The sequence below is a fragment of the Fusarium musae genome, chromosome 4 (assembly GCF_019915245.1).
Source record: "Fusarium musae strain F31 chromosome 4, whole genome shotgun sequence".
Lineage (NCBI taxonomy): Eukaryota > Fungi > Ascomycota > Sordariomycetes > Hypocreales > Nectriaceae > Fusarium > Fusarium musae.
In genome coordinates this window covers 1359407-1379786 of record NC_058390.1, presented here as the reverse complement: position 1 = coordinate 1379786, position 20380 = coordinate 1359407, and the positions used below count along the sequence as shown (strand labels likewise).

The 20380-nt window shown below is 32.2% G+C and overlaps 4 protein-coding genes and 1 non-coding gene across 5 annotated transcripts; 3 read left to right on the top strand and 2 right to left on the bottom strand.

Annotated features, from left to right (window-relative positions):
- Window positions 1-655: 655 nt before the first annotated feature.
- Window positions 656-3070, bottom strand: J7337_005379 (uncharacterized protein; the record flags this gene model as incomplete). Its single annotated transcript, XM_044823058.1, has 1 exon — window positions 656-3070. The coding sequence occupies one exon, from the start codon at window positions 3068-3070 to the stop codon at window positions 656-658; it is 2415 nt and encodes an 804-aa protein (XP_044681549.1).
- Window positions 3071-4204: 1134 nt separating this feature from the next.
- Window positions 4205-5764, top strand: J7337_005378 (uncharacterized protein; the record flags this gene model as incomplete). Its single annotated transcript, XM_044823057.1, has 3 exons — window positions 4205-4495; window positions 4610-5011; window positions 5069-5764. 3 exons carry the CDS (start codon window positions 4205-4207, stop codon window positions 5762-5764), a joined length of 1389 nt encoding a protein of 462 aa, XP_044681548.1.
- A 602-nt stretch (window positions 5765-6366) lies between these two features.
- On the top strand, window positions 6367-6475 carry J7337_005377. The gene has a single exon. It is a non-coding gene; the product is annotated as a tRNA-Pro (tRNA).
- A 415-nt stretch (window positions 6476-6890) lies between these two features.
- Window positions 6891-7961, bottom strand: J7337_005376 (uncharacterized protein; the record flags this gene model as incomplete). The annotated part of the gene is made up of 1 exon (XM_044823056.1): window positions 6891-7961. One exon carries the CDS (start codon window positions 7959-7961, stop codon window positions 6891-6893), a length of 1071 nt encoding a protein of 356 aa, XP_044681547.1.
- Window positions 7962-18574: 10613 nt separating this feature from the next.
- On the top strand, window positions 18575-20147 carry J7337_005375 (uncharacterized protein; the record flags this gene model as incomplete). The annotated part of the gene is made up of 2 exons (XM_044823055.1): window positions 18575-18591; window positions 18893-20147. The coding sequence occupies 2 exons, from the start codon at window positions 18575-18577 to the stop codon at window positions 20145-20147; spliced, it is 1272 nt and encodes a 423-aa protein (XP_044681546.1).
- Between the last annotated feature and the right edge of the window lie 233 nt (window positions 20148-20380).

Genomic DNA, 20380 nt, shown 5'->3' with positions numbered 1-20380 from the left:
TGTGATTGAGCGTGCGAAGCGGAGGACACGGATGGGACACGCAAGCTGAAGTGGTAGCTGGAGTTGTCAGTACGGGCGGGCAGCACAGCTGAGCTCTAAAGTACTCCACTGAGATTTGCTTGGCTTCTCTATTCTTAGCGGTGTGGCACCAGTATCACCGTAATGGACATGGATCATTTGACAGGTGCGCCAGAACAATGATCAGAAGAAACTGTAAAATGGGGAACGCAAGGTGGATTTGTGTGCTGTGCGATCTCTTTAGCGATTGGACATTAAGGTCTATCGATATTTTGGCGTGGTGGGAAACGTTGATTGACAATGCCATTGTGACCATGACCTCACTCATTAGATGTGCTGTTATACGTAGACGGGCACCATTGATATTGAAGGGGGACTTGGATAACTTCCTCGGGCGTCTCGGCGGGAGATTATACAAGCTTTACACACAGACAGATTCAAACTCAATTGACAATGTAAAAATGAAGGTCATGTCTTCGTAAATTAGAAAGATGTTTTGCAACACTAAATATCCAACGCTATGCGCTCATATCCAAATGTGCTTCCATTGCTTCAATGCCATACGCTAACAATGCACCAGCCTGGACCAAAACCAATCCAGAAGAAAAGAAAAGAAAAGAAAAGAAAAGAAAAGCATCTAATTTTCCTGTCTGTCCCTCCTGTTCACCATCGCATAACTCATTCTGCGCGCCGCCCTGTCTCCCCAATTCATCACCGAGAGACCTGGTGAGCGCCCTGTGGCCATAGCCTTTTCCTGGCTCACGTCACCCTCAACGCCAAAAGAGTAGGTCCTCTCGCCAGTGCGATCAGACACAATTCCGAACCCAATCTTGCTACTCTTGACGTCAGCTTCCCTCTCCCATCGAAGTTTGTCAAGACTGGAACCTCTCGTGGCTGCAAGAATGGCAGAGAAACTGAGACTTCGCATCATGGCATCCTCTTCCATGGCATTCACGCCAGACGCCACAGCAAGAATGGTGATGCCCATGGATAAAGCGTACACTGCCCACAATTGTGCATAGTTATAAAAGAAGCAGTTTCTATTCTGCCATCTGACGCAAGGGTAATCCAAGTCTGGGCCACTGTCGAATCGTCCTGAGTATTTCGACGGGTCAGCTGCCCAAGACACCGCAGACATTTGCGGATCGGACAGGAATGATATGAGAATTTCCTCGTAAAACTTTTGTACCTCAAGGGGAAAGTTCGCGACTGGCAGGTAATTGAGACGATCAAGCAATCTCGTCTGGAGAATCTCGCTGTTAACGTTGAAGTTGGGCATTGTAGTGGTACCATTCAAAATGGCCCGCAATTGACTTCCCACGGCGTGGTAAGCGGCTGTCAAGCGATAATTCTTGGTGTCATTGGGGAACACATAATTATCCTCTGGCGTCGCCAAGGTCCGGTCCTTGAGCCTCTTGTCGGGGTCCTTCTTATCGGGGATGAAGGTCGTATCTATGACCTTTTTGAGGAACTTTCGCTCTTGAACATCGTGATACTGAACCCCACCACTGTGGTTGAACTGAACCTTGTACTTGGTCTGGTAGTGCTCACAGCCAAAAATGGTCGGGGTGTAGGCTTTGAACCAGTCGCCTTCCTGAGGTTTGTCAGGCTGCGGCTTGGTTCTGTCCTCAACATCAGCGTAGCCGAACCAAAGGATGGGCTCTGTCCGGAAGGCAGCAAAGTTCCTCGGGTAAGGCGGCTTCGCCTTGGGTCTTCCACCAGCCTCTGCGACCATCTGGGGGTTCTCGTAATCTCCTCGGTCCAGCATTGCGTAGTATGTGAGATTTCCCATGGGAGCGAGGACGGATGTGTCAAAAGGACATTCTGCATCGCCTAGCTTCTTAACTTTGGCATTCACTCCCGTAGCCAGATCTGTGCATTTGTATCCTGGACCAACGAACTCAATGGTATAAGAACAATTCCAACCCTTGCCACAAATGTCCGCAGGCGCTTTCGGGCGCATAATGGCCTGCTGCGTGTATGCTGTTTTTAAAGCGATGGTATCGAATTGACGACTCGATGCCGTGAAGTAGTCAAACTCCTCAGGCTTGTTCTTATCGGGTGTTTCTCCCGCTGGAGCAGTGGAATTCCACAGGGAGACGGATGACTCGAAGTAACCATCAACTCTGACAGGGTTTCTCCAGTACACAGTCTCTTCATGTGTGAAATTGAGCGTGCGGACGTTTTGACAGCGAGTTATTTCTTCCTTCCGTTGCGGTACCACAGTAAGGGTATAAGATGTAAAAATGACAATTAGAGGCGACGTCCAGATGAATATTGTAAGCGCCATTGCGAACTTGGCATTTACCCAAGCTTCCCAATTGAGAAGGGCTGTCAGATCCTCGGAGGCCGCGAAAAGCGAGTCAAGAGTGGAGAGCGTAAGCATCTTGCGACGGATCATCATCAAGACGCGCTGTCGGAAAGCGAGCACAACGGCATTGAGGAAGCAAGCCTTGGAAAGGAATGCTAACAGAGCGCCGTATCGGAACTTGCCCTGCTGGTCGTTGGCGAGTTGTCCATGGAGTCCTCGATAGTAGAAATGGTGGCCCACGGCAAATGCGATCCCCGAGAAGACGAGGATGTACATGCTCCATGATGGCTTCCATTCATGTATCCACCAGTTTATCAATCTATTCCGAGGAGGGCCATTTGGAGGGACACCAGGAGGACCAGGCATACCAGGAGGACCTTGAGGTACATCGGGAGGACTGTTCTTCGGCACTTCACTAGCCATCAAGAGCGAAGCGTTGCTGTCCTCCCTGTAATTCTGAGGTCGACCGGTACCCGGCGTGTGAGGATACGCCGGCTCCCATATCCCCAGCGGTGTCGAGGCGCCATAGTAGGCCGTATCGGTCGTGGTCTGCCGTTGTAGATATGGTTGATGAGTTGCGCGCTGGGCAAAGGACGAGGTCGAATAGTCGGGAGAGGTATACGGCGAGGTATTCTTCACGGACCCGATAGGCTTCCTAGCGATAGAAGGACTCGTGGGCTCCCAATTCGATTGCGCGTGTTGTGAAGAGGGATCGTGATCAGGATAATCCCTCAGCTCCATGGTGACGGGGAGGAGGAGCTGGACCTCAACTGCAGCTGGAGCTGTACCTAGGTAGGTAAATTGAGTTATGGTTTGGAGAGGCCCTAGCGGCCCGGTCAGTTCCCCGCAGTGCCCTGAGCTTAAAAGCGGGAGGAGGTTGGCCTTTGCTTGGCAACGGGTTGAGACTTTTATTCGTTCGCAGGTGATCGATCGATTAATCTGAGAGGAGGATGAGAAGAAGGAAAAAAAGACCCTGAAGGGTTAGAAGAAGAGAGAGACCACGGCATTTCCCACCCATCCCCAGCCTTGTTGGATTCAGCACTAAACCCATCTCTACAATGTCACCGTTCAGGGCTGAGCTTTTTTGTTCTGACGGGGGGTGACATGGCTGGGTTCCTGGTAGGGCTGGTATTTCGTTGATTGGCTTCCTGGGAGAGCAGCTGAGGGAGAGCAAAAAGCCACAGAGTCCAATGGTCTCACGCCAACGTGGTCTGGACTTTGGAAGAAGCTTGCGCTTGCTGACTGCTACTAAGCCCCCGTGCCTCCACCACTGCCACTGTTGATTATAGGTAGTGAGAGCGCCGGGCTAAGGTGGCACCCAAATTACATTATGGAGCCCACCTCAGATTACCACGCGTCGAACCCGCTGCTGGGTGTCTTGGCGAAGGCCGATGCCGATGCGATCCAACGCTGATCTGTTGCATATTGGCTGATGCTGTTTCTGCATGTGAGACGGGACAAAGGATTGATGTTACGTATGTGTTCTGCTTACTGTTACTGTTACTGTTACCGTCACTTCTTGCGGTTGAGTATACGAAGCCATGATTCACAATCGTAAGAGGAATAAGCATACTCCGTAGCTAACTTAAAATGTTATCCCCTAATTTGTTACCCGAAGCTCTTCCTCCACGGTCCGGCGAACCGTCTTGGGTCCCGTGAATCCATTCCTGATCTGGTTATATTCTCAACTCATCGTAAAGTGCTGAACAATTATCCACGTACAAGATCCACATGATGTCGTCAACAACCAAGTTTAAAAGAAAGAAATAGATCGCATCATGTCGTTGAGAATCCTCCTCCTGTTTTTCACTCCCTTTATTATAGACGGCGTTTAAATTTAACCTAAACCTCCGTTCCTGTCAGCACATGTCCACTATGGCTGCCTCTTCTACCGCCACAATTGGCTCCTACGAGCTGACGTCTCGCGCAATCAACGAGCCCCCTGCCGCTGCGGTCAGTGAGGGATCGGGTATTTTTGACGAAACTCGGAGGCTTGGCTCTCGCTACGGTGAAGATTACTCAGACGGTGGTGTTGAGAGCGTCGCGGCGCAGAATGCTTCCGCGGAGGTTGCTGAGAACTGGAAATATCCCCGCCAAAATGTTTTCAGGACCGGAGCGGCGTTTTGGAGTCTTTTGACCTCCGGGGCTAATGATGCTGCATACGGTGTATGATTTCTATAACCCTTGTTTGATAACATTTCTGACAGTAAAATGACAGGCCTTGATCCCATACGTACGTAAATCGGCTCCTCCGAGGGCCGAGTTACTAACAGTTCGCAGCTAGAAGAATATTACAACTTGAGTTACATCATAGTGTCTCTTGTTTTCCTCTCGCCCTTTGTTGGCTATATATTGGCAGCAGTATTGAACAATACCCTGCATCGACGGATTGGGCAGCGAGGAATTGGTATTACCTGTGGAATTTGCCATATTCTCGCCTACATCATTATCGCTGTTCACCCTCCGTACCCAGTCTTGGTTCTTGCGTACTGTCTCGCTGGTTTCGGAAACGGAATCAGTGATGCTGCTTGGAATGCCTGGATTGGCAATCTCGATAGGGCTAATGAGACTCTTGGCTTCCTTCATGCCTTTTACGGCGTTGGAGGAGTCATCAGTCCTCTTATCGCAACTAACATGATCGCAAAGGCTAACTTGCCTTGGTATACATTCTACTATGTTATGGTGAGCCGCACGTGTTGTTATGCTCATGAAAAGCACAGTATTAACCGCTATACTCAGATCGGGCTGGCCACTATCGAATTTGTCACTTGCACCTGGGCATTCTGGCCCAATGGCCCAGAGGTCTATCGTCAAACCATGGACGCCAGCAACGAGGAAAACCAGGGCATGAAGGAAGCCTTGTTCAAGCTTCCTTTCGCTCGTGTTACTTGGCTTTGTGCCGCATTCCTCCTCTGCTACGTTGGCGTTGAGGTTTCTGTCGGTGGCTGGATCGTCCAATTCATGATTCGCGTGCGAAAGGCTGAGAACTACCCAGCCGGTATGACCTCCATGGGCTTCTGGCTGGGTCTCGCCGTTGGCCGTGCTATCCTGGGGTTCGTGACTCCGCTCCTTAGTGTCAAAGTTGCAGTGTCTCTGTATCTGCCTGCCGCTATGGCACTGCAGCTAATCTTCTGGCTGGTTCCGAGCTTTTATGTCTCGGCAGTAACAGTAGCACTCCAGGGATTCTTCCTCGGTCCATTATTCCCTGCAGTAGTCGTTGCTACTACGAAGATGCTGCCCAAGCACTTGCATGTTAGTACTATTGGTTTTGCAGCTGCTTTTGGTGGTAGTGGTGCCGCGATTCTTCCTTTTGCCGTGGGTGCTATTGCTCAAGCCAAGGGAGTCAAGACTCTTCAGCCGATTATCTTGGCTCTCTTGACTGCATTGCTAGGACTTTGGCTATGTCTCCCAAGAATTGGCAAGAAAAGGGATTAAGGATCAGATACAGTCAATCATTGTATCGCTTTCTTGTCAAAGTCAGATCAAACATATTTCAGCTCCCCAACAGCTTAGACTTGAGCTCAACGATAGAACGAGACCTTATACAAATTAGATTGTTTCTCCGCAGAGTAGCCAAATAATATGAAGTCTGAAAGAACCACGACCCCCAGCCAGCCTGTGCGCCTTTGGAAGCCAGGGGGACTCAACCTTTTAAAGCCATGCCCCAAGTGTTACCATTAAATCTCAAGTATCTCAGAATCATGTTACAATGACTACAGCCGATTCCCAAGCGGCGGCCCAATACTCTCATAAGGTCTCATCGATCATGGGCTAGTGCTGTAGATCCTGCGAGCCGTGCCGTCTGCTAGCCTCTCATGGACGAAGCGCCAATAACCACCACTCTCCAGGTGAAACAGGTAACAAAAAGACGAGCACTCGACTCATTACTTGGTGCTTGAGAATAGCTTGGCTCAAGTCGTTGGATATGGGAAAGAAACATCTAGCAATTCCTTAGATCTGCAGCAAGAGCTGCTGGGGTCGGCATGTCTATAGGCACCCGGTTCTGGCCGCACTGGTATCCCCAGGATCTAGTATCTGGCCTGATGGTCTAGCGGTATGATTCTTGCTTCGGGAGTGACATCTCAGTTCTGTTTATAAGGAACTATAGTTTGCGAGAGGTCCCGGGTTCAATCCCCGGTCAGGCCCTGTTTTTGCTGGTTGGGCTGCCTGGTCTGCTTTTTGATGATCGAGACAACATTTAGAAGACGGTGCAAGATAGTTTCGTAATACCCTTGCGGTGAACACGACGAGCTTGGCTGTTGAGACATGTATAATTTAACTTGCCGCTGCGAACACGAAAGTTCTTCTTCGTCAGTATTGATGAAAATAGAGATTTGTTTGATCATTGAAAACTCATTGAAGATAGAAGCTGATGAGAAGAATGAATTTAGGAGTACAATAATTGCCCAGAGAATAACATAGTCTCTGACCATTATCAATATATGTTACAGAGTATAACCTAGAGACCCTCAGTATCCTATTGCTATTTTGATATACCCTATAATTATACAATCCGTCTTTGAATTCTAAGAAACCTTGAAGAGTCTGAAGCACTACCCAATTAGAGTCCAAAATCAGAAGTGTCAATATCCACTGTCTTGTCCTCCTTTAATGCCTCTTTCACAGCCTGGCAGACAACAAGTGCAGCTAGGCCATCTCTCGGTGTGCAACTCGGAGTCGCCTCACCACGAATAACCTTGATGAAGTGATCCAACTGTAGCTCAAAAGGCACACCATCGGGGACAGGGATGTTCTTCTGAACAAGCTCTTGGTGCCATGACTTTCCGCCTTCAGGATAGGAAGATAGAGTCATATCTGGCACACTTAATGATGCGTCGGTGCCAAAAATACGATAAAAGTCCTTTCCAGTCTTAGGAATCAGAGGGTTCTCTCCAGTACCGGACTCAAAGTTATGCGGAGATGGAACATTGTCTGAGAACAGGAAGCTTCCGACGGCACCGGACTTGAATCGAAGTGTCAGAACTGCACCCTCTTCAGCCTCAAACCCACGTTGTGACATCGTCTTTTCTGCATGAACCCGTGTAATGGGACCAAAGAGATAGTGCAACAGATCGATCTCATGGACGAGATTGATGAGAACAACACCGCCCGTATCCTCTCTTCGCCATTCCCGTGGAGGGTCAAAGTATTCCATTGGTTTATAAGTCGCCCAAATTCCACTCACTGCAATGACCTTTCCAAGAGAACCTGAGCCAACAGTTTCTTTTGCAGTCATCATATAGGGATTGAATCGCCGATGATGAGCGACCAAAGCCTTGACGTCTAACTTATCGAGATGATCAACCAAATCCTTGCCACTCTGAATATCTGTACAAAAAGGCTTTTCGATAAGAATATGAATACCTGCTGAGGATAACTCGTGAGCAAGGGGGACGTGCGTATGATTGGGCGTGCAGATAATGGCTGCCTGAGGCTTAGTCGACGATTGCAGCATATCGGTCACGGATTTGAAGTAGGCAGCTCCAAGCTCTTGAGCTAGTTGTTCGCCATTTGGCATGAGATCGACAACAGCTACCAGCTTTGCTTGGCTGTTCTTGATCACAGTCTGGGCGTGACGAGGCCCAATCAAGCCGACACCAATGATGGCGAATGTGATGGGCTCGGAAGACATGTTGAATTAATGTGAGCCGTGCTCTCTGATGATCACAAACGATGTGGACTTCTACACAATTTATACCTTGACATCGGCTCCTTGTGACTCATGTTTAACGCCAAAATGTTTACCCCAGACCCGTTGAAATGACCCGCGCGGGGTATGGGGAAATAGTAATTGAAGCCAACGGAGCAATGGATTTAGTATCGCGTTAAACATTTTACCGTCCCCAAAAATGATCTAACGAACTATACATCAGGTAGCTTACACAGCAAGGCTAAGCCACTACAGGAAAAACTCAACTTTCATATGCTCAAAATTGACGGTCTCAAACAGACCAGCAGATTTGAGTGGGCGCACAAGATTGCGAATTGGATGCGTAACTACTATAAATAAGCTTGTGGCTGCTAGTTGGAAGAAGCAAAAAAAAAAAAAAAAATATAAATAAATAAATAAATAAAAGAAATCAATACAGTACCTACCTTAGCTAGGTAGTTAATCATTGGACGGAATATTGTTCGACCGTTGAGTCCCAACGGTATTGAGTAACTGCGACGCGTGATTTGAGGAAGACACTGTTTCAAAACATCAACATCACATTGAGTGACCGACAATACAACCAAATTGAAGAGTATCATACAAAGGCCACACTTGGAAAGAAAATGTCTCGTGATGGAGCCTCTTCCCCTGATGCTTCCGGAAGTGATAGTGGAGAAGAATGGGATTCTTATCCTTTCCCACTGAAGAACACACCAGCAGACGAGGTTGAAATCGAGTCAAAGAGAAGATGAAAAAGCATCTATCAGAACTATGAGATCCTTAGGAGAATTCTAGAGCGGCATGAAGAGACCATACAGAAGCGATGGCTCAAGAAAAATAGAAAGCAACGGCTCGAGGTCCTTCTCACTGCATGGCCAGACATGCCACTGACCCATTGGCCTTTTAATGACCTTTGGCGACAAGTAGGCACTAGGCTTTAAAATTCCTATAGGTATTTATTAAAGGTTTAATACCTAATTACCTAGATATTTAGTTAAGTAAATAATCTTACTTATAGGTACTTATAAGTACTTTTTAAGATTTAATAAATACTTATAATATATATAGATATAAAAAGGTACTTATAGGTACTTATAAGTAAGATTATATTTCTATAAATAATAAAATTAATATAAAGATATATTTATAGTAATTATTTATAATAATTTATATATAAAAAAAGCTTTAAAAATTAAAAAGAAATAAAATTATATAAATATATACTATTTATAAGAAATATTATATTAGTTTTTAATTAATTACTTTATATTAATAATTTAAGAATTTATTTTATTAAATTAGCTTTTAATTTATAATTATTATTATAAGTTACTATATTAAACTTTATTTTACTTAAGTCTTTTTAAAAGTATATAAAGAGAAAAGTTAATAAAATTAAAATTATAAAAAAACTAAAGTAAATATAAAAAAATAAGTAATAGTAATTTATAAGTAAATAATTATAATAGTTATAAATTTTAAGGATTAAAGGAAAATAATTATAATTAAAAAATATTAGAAAATAGAGGCTAATATATAGTTAATAAAGTATTTATATAAATAACTTTTTTTTTATATATTATTAAAAAATAAAAAAAGTTTAAATATAAAGGTACTTTTTTAAATAAAGTTAAATATATAAAGGCCTTTTATAGCTTTTTAAGTTACTTTAAAGACTTTTTTATAAAAAAAGAAAGCTTAAATAAGTTTAAATTAAAAGGCTTTTAAAATAGATTTAAAGTAATTATAAAATAAAAATATAAAAAAACCCTTTTTTTAATTAAAAAAACTTTTAAAATATATTATTTATATTAATATATAAAGTAATAAATACTTTAAGCTTTTTTAACTATAATAGTACTTAGCTATATTATAAGAAGATTTTTAGTTATAAAGCTTAATATAAAATAATTAACCCCAGTTCAACCACTGTTTCATTATTGATTTCACTTTATCTGTTTAGACGCAAGGGCGGTTGGTCACGTGCCTAGGCACGTGCATTTAATTGATGGAGTCGTCATCGACTTCAGGTCAATTTGGCTTTCGCCGACTAACTTACACAAAAGTCAACCTTCTTCCTTCAAACCTTCGAACCCCGCCATTACCCCGCCTTCACCCCAGCGATGGGTGCACTAGGCCCGGTATGTTGCAAGGGTCGCAGGGGTGAAGGAAGAAGGTCGATACAGCTGCCGAAGGGCGGTACTTATGCTGCTTGGTCAAGGCAGCAATTGCGCCACTTGAGGCAGATAAACCTTAACTGATATTGACTCCTGTAATTCTAGCCTACTATAGGGGCCTCACTGTTTAAGCCATTATATAAAAAGTTAAAAGCTCGATAGCCCTGAATAAGGCTAACGGCAACTAAAAAAAAAAAAAAAATAAAATAAAATAATTAAAATTATAAAAAATATAAGCTTAAAATTATAAAAGATTTTCTTTTAATTATTTTTTTTATTTTTATATTAATTAAATATATATAATAATATTATACTTAATATACTTTTTTTAAAAAATAATTTATATATTATTAATATAAAAACTTAAAAATAATTAGCTTATAAATTATAATTAGTATATAATTACTATATTTAATTACTATAAATACCTTTTTAAAATTAAAAAAATTAAAAAAAAAAGTTTATTTTTTTATAAATAAAGAAATAATTAAATTAGTAATCCTAAATATATAATAAAAGGTATAAAGTTAAATAAAATTAATTTTAGCTTATTTTTTAATATTACTAATATTTAAAAAGAGAAAAATAAATTAAATACTATTTTATTAAGTATTTTAATTAAATTTAAGTAAAAATAAAAAAAAAAATATAATAAAATAAAAAGTTTTAATTATAAATAGATTTATATATTTATATAGCTTTAATATAACTTAATAAATACTATAAAAAAAAACCTTAATTTAAAGTTAATAATATAAGTTATTTTTAAGTTAAAAAAGCTTATTTTAATAAATATTAAAATAGTAATTAATAATCTTAAGCTAAATTTATATAATTAATAAGCTATTAATAATAAAGTAATTAATAAAATTAAAAAGATAAATAAAAATATAAATATAATTAATAAAGTAATTAATTTACTTTTAATTTTTAATTATAATTTTATAATTTTTATTAAAATAATTTTTAAATTATTTTTAAATTAATAATTTTAATATTTTAGCTTTTATAAGTATTAAAGTTATTAAGTTTTATTAAATTAAGATATTATATATTAATTTTAAAGGTTATAAAATTATTTTATTTTATATTTAATAAGCTTAAATATCTTTAAATTTTTATATAAACTTAAGACTTTAAGTAAACTTAATAGTAAAGTAATATACTTAAAAAAAATATTAATAAAAATAAATTTAAAAATAGTTACTATAAGTAATTACTATAAATAATTATTATAAAGAAAGTATAATAAAATAAAATATATATACTTAAAGAATAACTAAAAATAAATAATTAGTATTAATAGTATTAAATAATTACTTTATAATTTATTATTTTAAAATATTAAATTAATTATTTATAAAATCTTTATTTTTAAAGCTTTTATTAATAAAAAGAATATCCTTTTTATTATTATCTTTAATATCTTTTTTTTAAAACTTAATTTTAATATAATTTATAATTTCTTATATAATAAAGTTTAAGATATATATTATATATTATATAAAATAAAAATAAAGTAAAAGTATAAGTTATAATTTAGCTTTAATCTTTATATTTAGCTTTTTAATATTAAAATATATATTATTATTTACTATAATTACTTAAAAGTAATTTAAAAAGTAATAATTATTAAAAAGATAAAATATCTTTATAGTAATATATAAGGTATAGTTAATAAGGTCTTATAATAAGAATAATATAATATAATACTTATTTTTTAGTATATTATATATAAAGTATTATATATAATACTAAAAAATATAATAACTTTAAAAGTAAGTCTTAAGGTTATATAGCACTGCCTTTAACCTTATAATCTAACTAAATAAGTAGCCTTAATCTATAAGTATAAAAAGATATTTTCCCTAGCTTTAGTAGGCTAAAAGCCTTCTCTATTATTACTTAGTTAAGGTAATTAATACTAAGGCTTTAACCCTAAAGGCCTAATTCTAAATAAACTAGAAACTATAAAGACTATCTAAAAATACTATACTATATAATTAGTATTAATAGCTATAACTATCCTATTATAATAGTTAATACCTATATAAACAGTAATCTAACTAATATTAATAATCTTAATATTAATAATATCCTTAATTTATATACCTTCCTTTAGTATTTAAATATTATAAGTAAAGACTTACTATATATTAATAAATTAATACTAATATAATAAGTTAATCTTATAATTTTTAATTATACTATAAGGCTCCTAAATATATAAAATATATTTATTATACTAACTATTATAAGTAAATTAAGGGCTTTAGAAGACCTAACTAATTGCTTAAGGCAGGATTAGGACCTATTAATAAAGTAATAGGCCTTTATTATAGCTATTAGATTAGGTAGTAATAATAGCTAATACTAGGCGTAGTTTATAGAGTTAAAATATATAGTTAAAGTAATTAAATTAATAGTATAAATGTTATATTATAGGAATTGAAGGCTATTATAAGGTAAAAGAAAAGAAGTAAGAGGGAAAAGAGAGGTAAAAAGGTAAATTATAAAATAAAGGTTTTAGTATTAGGGGAAAAACTGTAAATATTAGTAGGCTAAAGCTAGCTTAGTAGGTTAGTAATAGATTAGATTAGGTTATAAGGTAATATAGAGTAGTATAAGGAATATAAATTAAAGGTAAATATAGCTAATTAATACTTAGGAAGTAATAATTATAAAAACTATATATTATATAAAAGTTAAGTATAGCCTAACTTTAGTCTTTAAATATATTAATAAATTTAAATATTACTTTTTTAAGTTACTATTAAGTATTAAGAAAATAGGTAAAAATACTAAATATAATAAACTTATTATAAAGTATTAACTATATATTTAATATAAAAAAGACTTTAGTTTTAAGAAAAAGAGTTTAAAAAACTATTTTTTATAAAGATAGAGATTCTTTTTAAATTTACTTAATAAAAGTTAGGTTAATAAATAATTAAAAGTATAGTAAAATAAAAGCTATAAATTACTAAAATACTAGGTTTATAATAATATTAGCTAATAAATAATTATTAATAATAAACCTTATAAGCTAGTAAATAGATTTAATTTACTATTTAACTATACTAATCTATAGATTATTAGTTTTAATTATTATAATAAATTACTATAAATATACTTATAGTAAAGTTAAAATATATTATATTATTTCTATTAAAAGACTTTACTTTAAGTACTCTTTTTTTATAAATAATAAAGTTAAAGTACTTATATATATTTAATATACTAACTTTAATTATATTAAGATATATTAGTATAATATAGTAAAAATAATATATTATTTTAAGTTTTTTATTATTTTTTTATAGACTTTAATTAAATTAAGATTAATTAAAAAAGTCTCTTTTTTTTTAAAAGATTTTTAAAGCCTTTAACTTTAATAATTAAAGTAAATAAAAAGTACTAGGATTAGTATTAATATATAGTTTTTACTATTTTATTAATTTTTATTATAAAATAAAGGTATTAATAGTAAAAGAATTAAAAATAATAAAAAAAGGTTTATAATTAATAGTTAGCTTAAAGCTAAGTAAGTCTTATAAAGATATCTTAAGAGATAAAGATAATTTTAAAAAAAGTAAGAAATAAAAAAAAAATTAAAAAAAAAATTATTTTAAAAGATTATTACTTTTTTTAAAAATTTAAATTACTAAAATTTATAATTATATTAAATTAATATTAATTATAATATATTAAATCTATATTAAGTTAAAAATAAACTTTAATAATATATTAAATAATTTAGTAATATATTAAGTATTTTAATATATTTTATTACCTTAAAGCTAGGCTATATATAGTTAGTTATTATAAGTAGCTTATATTAAATTTATAAAAATATAATTTTATATTTTTAAATTATTTTTATTTTAATTTTCTTTTTATTTTTTTTATTTTTATTTAAATTAATATTATTATAAATATAATACTTTTAAAAATATTATTTAGTAATACTTAACTTTAAATAAATCTTAAGGTATATATTTTATTAATATTTTAATAACTATATTTATTTATTAATTAATTTATAAATATTATAATTTTAATTAATTATATAATTAAGCTTTTATATTTTAAGATTTACTTTATATTTTAGTAAAAAATTATAATAATTTAATATAAAGCTATTAAGTAAAATTAAAAAATAATAAAAAAAGTTAAAAAGAAAATATATTATTTAAAAGAAATAAAAGCTTTAAAGTTATATATAATAGTAATTAAAATATAATAATATATAAAATATTAATTATTTTTTATTTATAATACTAATATAAAAAATAAAAATTCTTTATAATATTTATTAACTTTAATATTTAATATAGCTTCTTATATTATAATTACTATTTTAATAAATTATTTAAGAAATTAAATTAAGTATAAAATCTAATTTTTAATTTTAGTTAATAGTAATTAAAGTATTTTAAGAAATAAGTAAAAGCTTTATTATTATATTATTTAAAAGTAAGTAGATTATTAATATTTTTTAAACCTTTTATTAATAATTATTAAGCTTAAACCTATATATAATTTATATAAAGTATATTACTTTATATTATATTAATATAAAATTAGTAAAAATAATTTATAAAAATATAAAGTTTTAAAATAGATTTATAAAGTAATAAGTTATTAATATATTATTTAATTACTATAAATAATTAGCTTAATTAACTTTTAATTATATTTTTATTAAAAAATAAATAATAATCTTTAATTACTAATTCTTTATACTAATTTTAGCTATATATTTTTCCTTTAATCTTTTTACTTAAAAAGTTATAAAAGTATAAAAGTAATTTAAAGTTTAATATTAATAAGCTTTAATAATTTACTAACTTTAATAAAAAACTAAAATATAAAATAATTAATACTTTTAAAATACTAAAATACTTTATTTCTTAAGCTAATCTACTATAAAGAGATATTATCCTAAAAGGAAAGGAACTTAAAAAGGTAATCTTATATAGTAAATATATACCTTTACTAGTAATAGATTTAATAAATCTTTTTAAATATAAATAGCTTACTTATTTAATAAAAATATTAATAAGTTTTTTATTATATTTATTAACTTTATTAATAAAAAACTTAAAATCTATTAAGGTTACTATATTAAATTAGTATATTTATAATATTTTAATATAATATTATTTTACTATTACTTTTTAGCTAAAAGGAATTTAAAAAGAAAAATATCTTTATATTTACTTAAACCTTAAAGCTTATTAAAGGGTTTTTAAATAAAAGCTTAATTATCTTAAGATAGTTAAAAAAATAAATTAAAAAGCTTTAAGGCTTTAAGCTTTTTTAGTTTTATAATATATTAAATATATAATTTAAATTAAGTAAAAATATTTAAATTAAAAAGTTTAAGTATAAATTCTTTATATTTTATTATTAGTAGCTAATTATTATAAAAGATTATTATAAATACTTACCTAATATCTTTAAACTTAATTTAAATAGTATTAAGCTTATATTAAATACTTTAAAAATAATTAATAATTTTATTATATTTAACTTATAATAAGTATAATATAGTAACTATTAGCTTTTTAATATAAATTATATAAATCTTAAGATTAGTTTAATTAATTAGCTTATATTAATTAAAAATAATAATATTTTTTTACTATAATCTTTTTTTATTTAATCTTTTTATTAATTTTAAATATAACTAAAGCTTAGCTTTTACTTTAATTAAGCTTTTTATTAATACTTATAATTTAAAAGTCTTCCTTTTTAATAAGACTTTTAATATTTTCTTACTAAAGATTATTATTATCTTAAGGGATTTTATTAACCCTTATAATAAGTACTATAAATACTTTATTTTTAAAAAGATTATAATATTTATCCCTTTTAATATTATTTAAAGTTAGTTTTTATAAATAAATAAATAAAATATATTTACTAATTTATATTATAGTTATTAAAAGTAGCTTTTTTAAGTATTTTTTTAATTATAGTATTAGTAGTAATATAATTTATATATTAATAGAATTTAATTTTAATATAACTTTATTACTAGTTAAAATTCTTTTTTATATTTTTATATTTATAGCACTTTTTAAAAAGTAAATCTATTTTAGCTTAAGCTTTTTTTATATAAAGATTTATTAATAAGTCTTTTTTAAATTTTTACTTATATAATACCTTATTAAAAGGGTATTTTAGTAAAATTAGCTTAAATAATTACTATATATATAATAAACTTCTTATTATAGCTTTTACTAGTTATTTTATTTATTAAAAATAATAATAAAAAAAAAATAATTAAAGCTATAATAAATAAAAAATAAAAGCCTTAATATAAAAATTAATAATATAAAGCTAAGAAATAGATATATTATAAAAATTAAAAAATTAAAAGTTTAATAAAAATAAGTTTAAGAAAAAATTAAGATTTTTAGTATTATAATTAAAATTAAAAATTAGGTTTTAAATTTAAGATATTAATTTTAATTAAGTATAAATTAATAAAATCCTATTTTATAATTAATTTAATTTTTATAATAAATTACTATATTAAGATTTATTACTTAAAAAACTAAATTTTAATATTAACTTAACTCTAACTTTTTAATCTCTTTAAATTTTAAGTTTTTTTAAATCTTAGTAAATTTAAGTATTTTTTTTTATTTTTAATATTTTTAAGTAAATCTTTTATAGTAATTAATTAAAATAATTACTTTTATTAAAAATTTACTTAAAAATTAACCTTACTTAACTTAAAATTCTTAGCTTTTCTAGCTTTATACTTTTTTTTTAAGATTTATTTTACTTTTACCTTTTTAGCTTTTTTTATTATAGTAATCTTTTAAAATAATTACTTTTAATTTCTTTATTTTTTAAAATAGCTTATATTAAAAATCTTAATATTAAAGCTATTAAAAAGTATCTTTTTATTAATAAATACTTTTATAAGTCTATTATTAGTAAAAGTCTTATAAAAATAATTATATATAAAGCCTAATAGCTAAAAAGAAAATCTAAACTAAAGATAGTTTAGGCTAGTTATAGTAAGTTATTTTTTTTATATTAAATTTTTATATATTAATATTATTATAAAAGATTAAAAAGCTTTATATAAAATAGCTATTATATAAAGTATTAACCTTACTATTATATATACTTTTTTTATTTATTTTATTAAAAAAATCTTATAAAATAAAAAATTTCTTACCTTTTAAGTTATAGCTAACTATATTAAAGCTTTAAAATAAGTAATTAAAGCTTTTATATATTAAGTCTTTAAAAATAAAATATTTATAGTAATTTAATATAATAATTAATTATATTAATTAATTTTAAGTATTTATTTTATATATATTTATATTAGCTATAAAACTATTTTTTAAAAAGATATAGTTATATACTATTATATTTAGTATATTATAATAAATAATATAAATAAATCCTTTTAAAGTATAATTAATAAATTAATTATTAAAAAATTTCTTTAATTTAGTATTATAAAATAATAAAAAGATTTTATAATAAAAAAAAAAGCTAATAGAAAATTAGCTTATATATAAAAAGTAATTAAAAAATAAAAGTATATATTAAAGTAAATATAAGTTATTAAAAATTATAAAGTTAAAAAAGCCTAAAAGGATTATATTATTACTTAAAAGAAACTTAATTAAGATTTTATATAAAAAAGGTTAAAAGCTTTAAAAATAGTTAATATTTTTAATAAAATAAAAAAGTTAAAAAAAAATAAAAATTAAAGTAATAGTAAAAATAAAAATTAAAATTAAAAAGAGAGCTAAAAATAAAGCTAAAATTAAAGCTAAAAGTAAAGCTAAAATTAAAGCTAAAAGTAAGGCTAAAATTAAAGCTAAAATTAAAGTAATAATAAAAGTAATAATAATAATAGTAATTAAGCTATTACTATTTTAAAGCTTTTTTTTAAATTATTTATAAATATATTAAAAGTTAAAGGTTATAAGATACTTATTTATTAATTAATTAAAGTAATTACTATATTTAATTATTATAAGTAACTTTTATTAACTTATATCCTAAGTATACTTAATTTTTATTTAAGTATTAATTTATAATTAATTCTTATTTATAAATACTTATCTTTATATAATTATATTAATTAGGTATTTATTAATAGGTAAGTATTTTAATTAAATAGCTATAGGCACTTACTTATATTATATAGATACCTATAGATACCTATGGGCTAGGTATTTTAAGGCCTAGTAGGCACCGACCCCGAGGTTAAGGCCGGGCAACATGATTCCATTTTGTGGCCTCATATCAGCAAAGAGTCTCTTGGCAAGCCCACGCCGTTCCTCTTGCTTCTCAATTCTAGAGGCCGTCACCCGCCTCCCTTGTTCCTTGATACTGATGCACAATACGTGCAACCAAAAAAAATTGACCGAAATGGTAGTGGAACCGCCGTACGCTACAGAAGACATGAAATTGGTCCTCCGGGGCGTTTCCCAAGACGATTATGGGATTGTGAAGAAATTCCCAGAAGCTGACCCAGGAGTTTGGCTTCATTTGTCAAATAAAGACCATGACTGGTCTACGTCCACCATCTATGGCAAGGTGTGGTCGGTGTGGCAATACTCCACCGCGTCGGGCATGGTGATTCTAGAGATACAAGAGCGCTTGATGGACTCCCTTTTCAAGTGTTGTTATCGAATCCTGCACGACATTGAGCCGAACAACTTGTTCAGCGACACGTATCCTATCCAGCCCGAGCCTACTTCCTTCGAATACGCAGACTGAAGAATTACAGACCTCCCTTCTTGAGATTACTTTCGAAGCGCCTTACCGCGTGCCGACTCGGCTGAATTTTGCCAATCTTGAAAAGCTATTTGCGGCTAGGACCGCCGCTGCGGAGGACCACGTATGGACGATGCGCAAGGATCCCAATTACTTTGCCGAACAGGTCAGTGACATGTACGATCATGTGCAACTCATCGGCGATACAAGAGAGTATAAAGACAAATGGGGAGCAGGCATTGGTCAGGTTCTGGCTAATGCATACACAATGATTGAGGTGTTCACTGAAGCTCATCGAATTACCAAACGCCTGTGTGAACTGCAAAAGAATTATGCGAGCGTCATAAACCCTACCGAGAAACTGCCCGACGAATACAATGACCAGATTCGCCATTTTCTTTCTTTCCCCCTTACTATGAGAGAGGCTGTGTTTCTGCCAAAGCTTGAGCTCTTGATCAAGCGTTCGCCCCTGTTCCGAGCCGCTATTATCCTTTGGCGCTTTCATTCCGAGGACAGGGATAGGCCTATGACATATAATGAGCAATTTTTGCTCATGCACGTGCTCCGGCATCTATATGATTCGAGGGGCCTGCTTGATGACGACCAGGACGTGGTTCCTGATATCTTTACAATGAATATGGTCATGAATGATCTAGAACTTCAGACGGAAAGGGACAAGACAATTCGCGACTTACTGTCACCAACTGCCCGTGTCATGATGGGTGACTTAACTATAATCATCCAGGCTTTGCATGCGCTGGAGCGGTTTGAGCCGTGGAATCGAGGTTTCAGTGCCGAGGTTGACGATGATTCTATGGATTGGTCGACAGAGGTTATCGAAGCCAGGCTTGGCATTTTGCGACAAATCCACGAAGCTCTTGAAAGTACTTCCTCGCCTGATCTTCTCCCATTTGTCGAAAATAAGCTGGTGAAGTTTACATATCCGGAGCACCGACGCAGGAATAAGGAGAACGTTGAGATGATGCGGCGAGCAGAGTCGAATCTAAATTCTTTCTGGGCCAGAGCAGACCGGTATCTCTACGAGCGGACAAAGAACATGAACGAAAGTATCCTCATGGGTCTCCTCAAAAGTCCCCGTGTTTTGCAGCGGACACCCGAATGGGTTGAGCCCACGAAAGAGAAGAAGAAAGTCCTCGACATTGAGCAACCCTTGTCGACCTTTTTCTTTGGCACCAGTGACGATCGAGACACTAAGGCATCATAACTTCTTTCAGTGAAGCCAGCCAAAGCGAACCTAAAGACAAGAGGAACTACAATCCAGTTAACAGATACCGTTGAAGCCCCAGCTGAAGCGATGGCCGAGGTCGCACTTGAGGGTCCAAAGCCGGTATTCAAGGTCGACCGATGAGCACTCAAGATATTCCGCATTCTCTTTTACGATCCAGATGTCACTTCTACCCCCGGTGAAGTTGCATGGAACGACTTTTTGCATGCCTT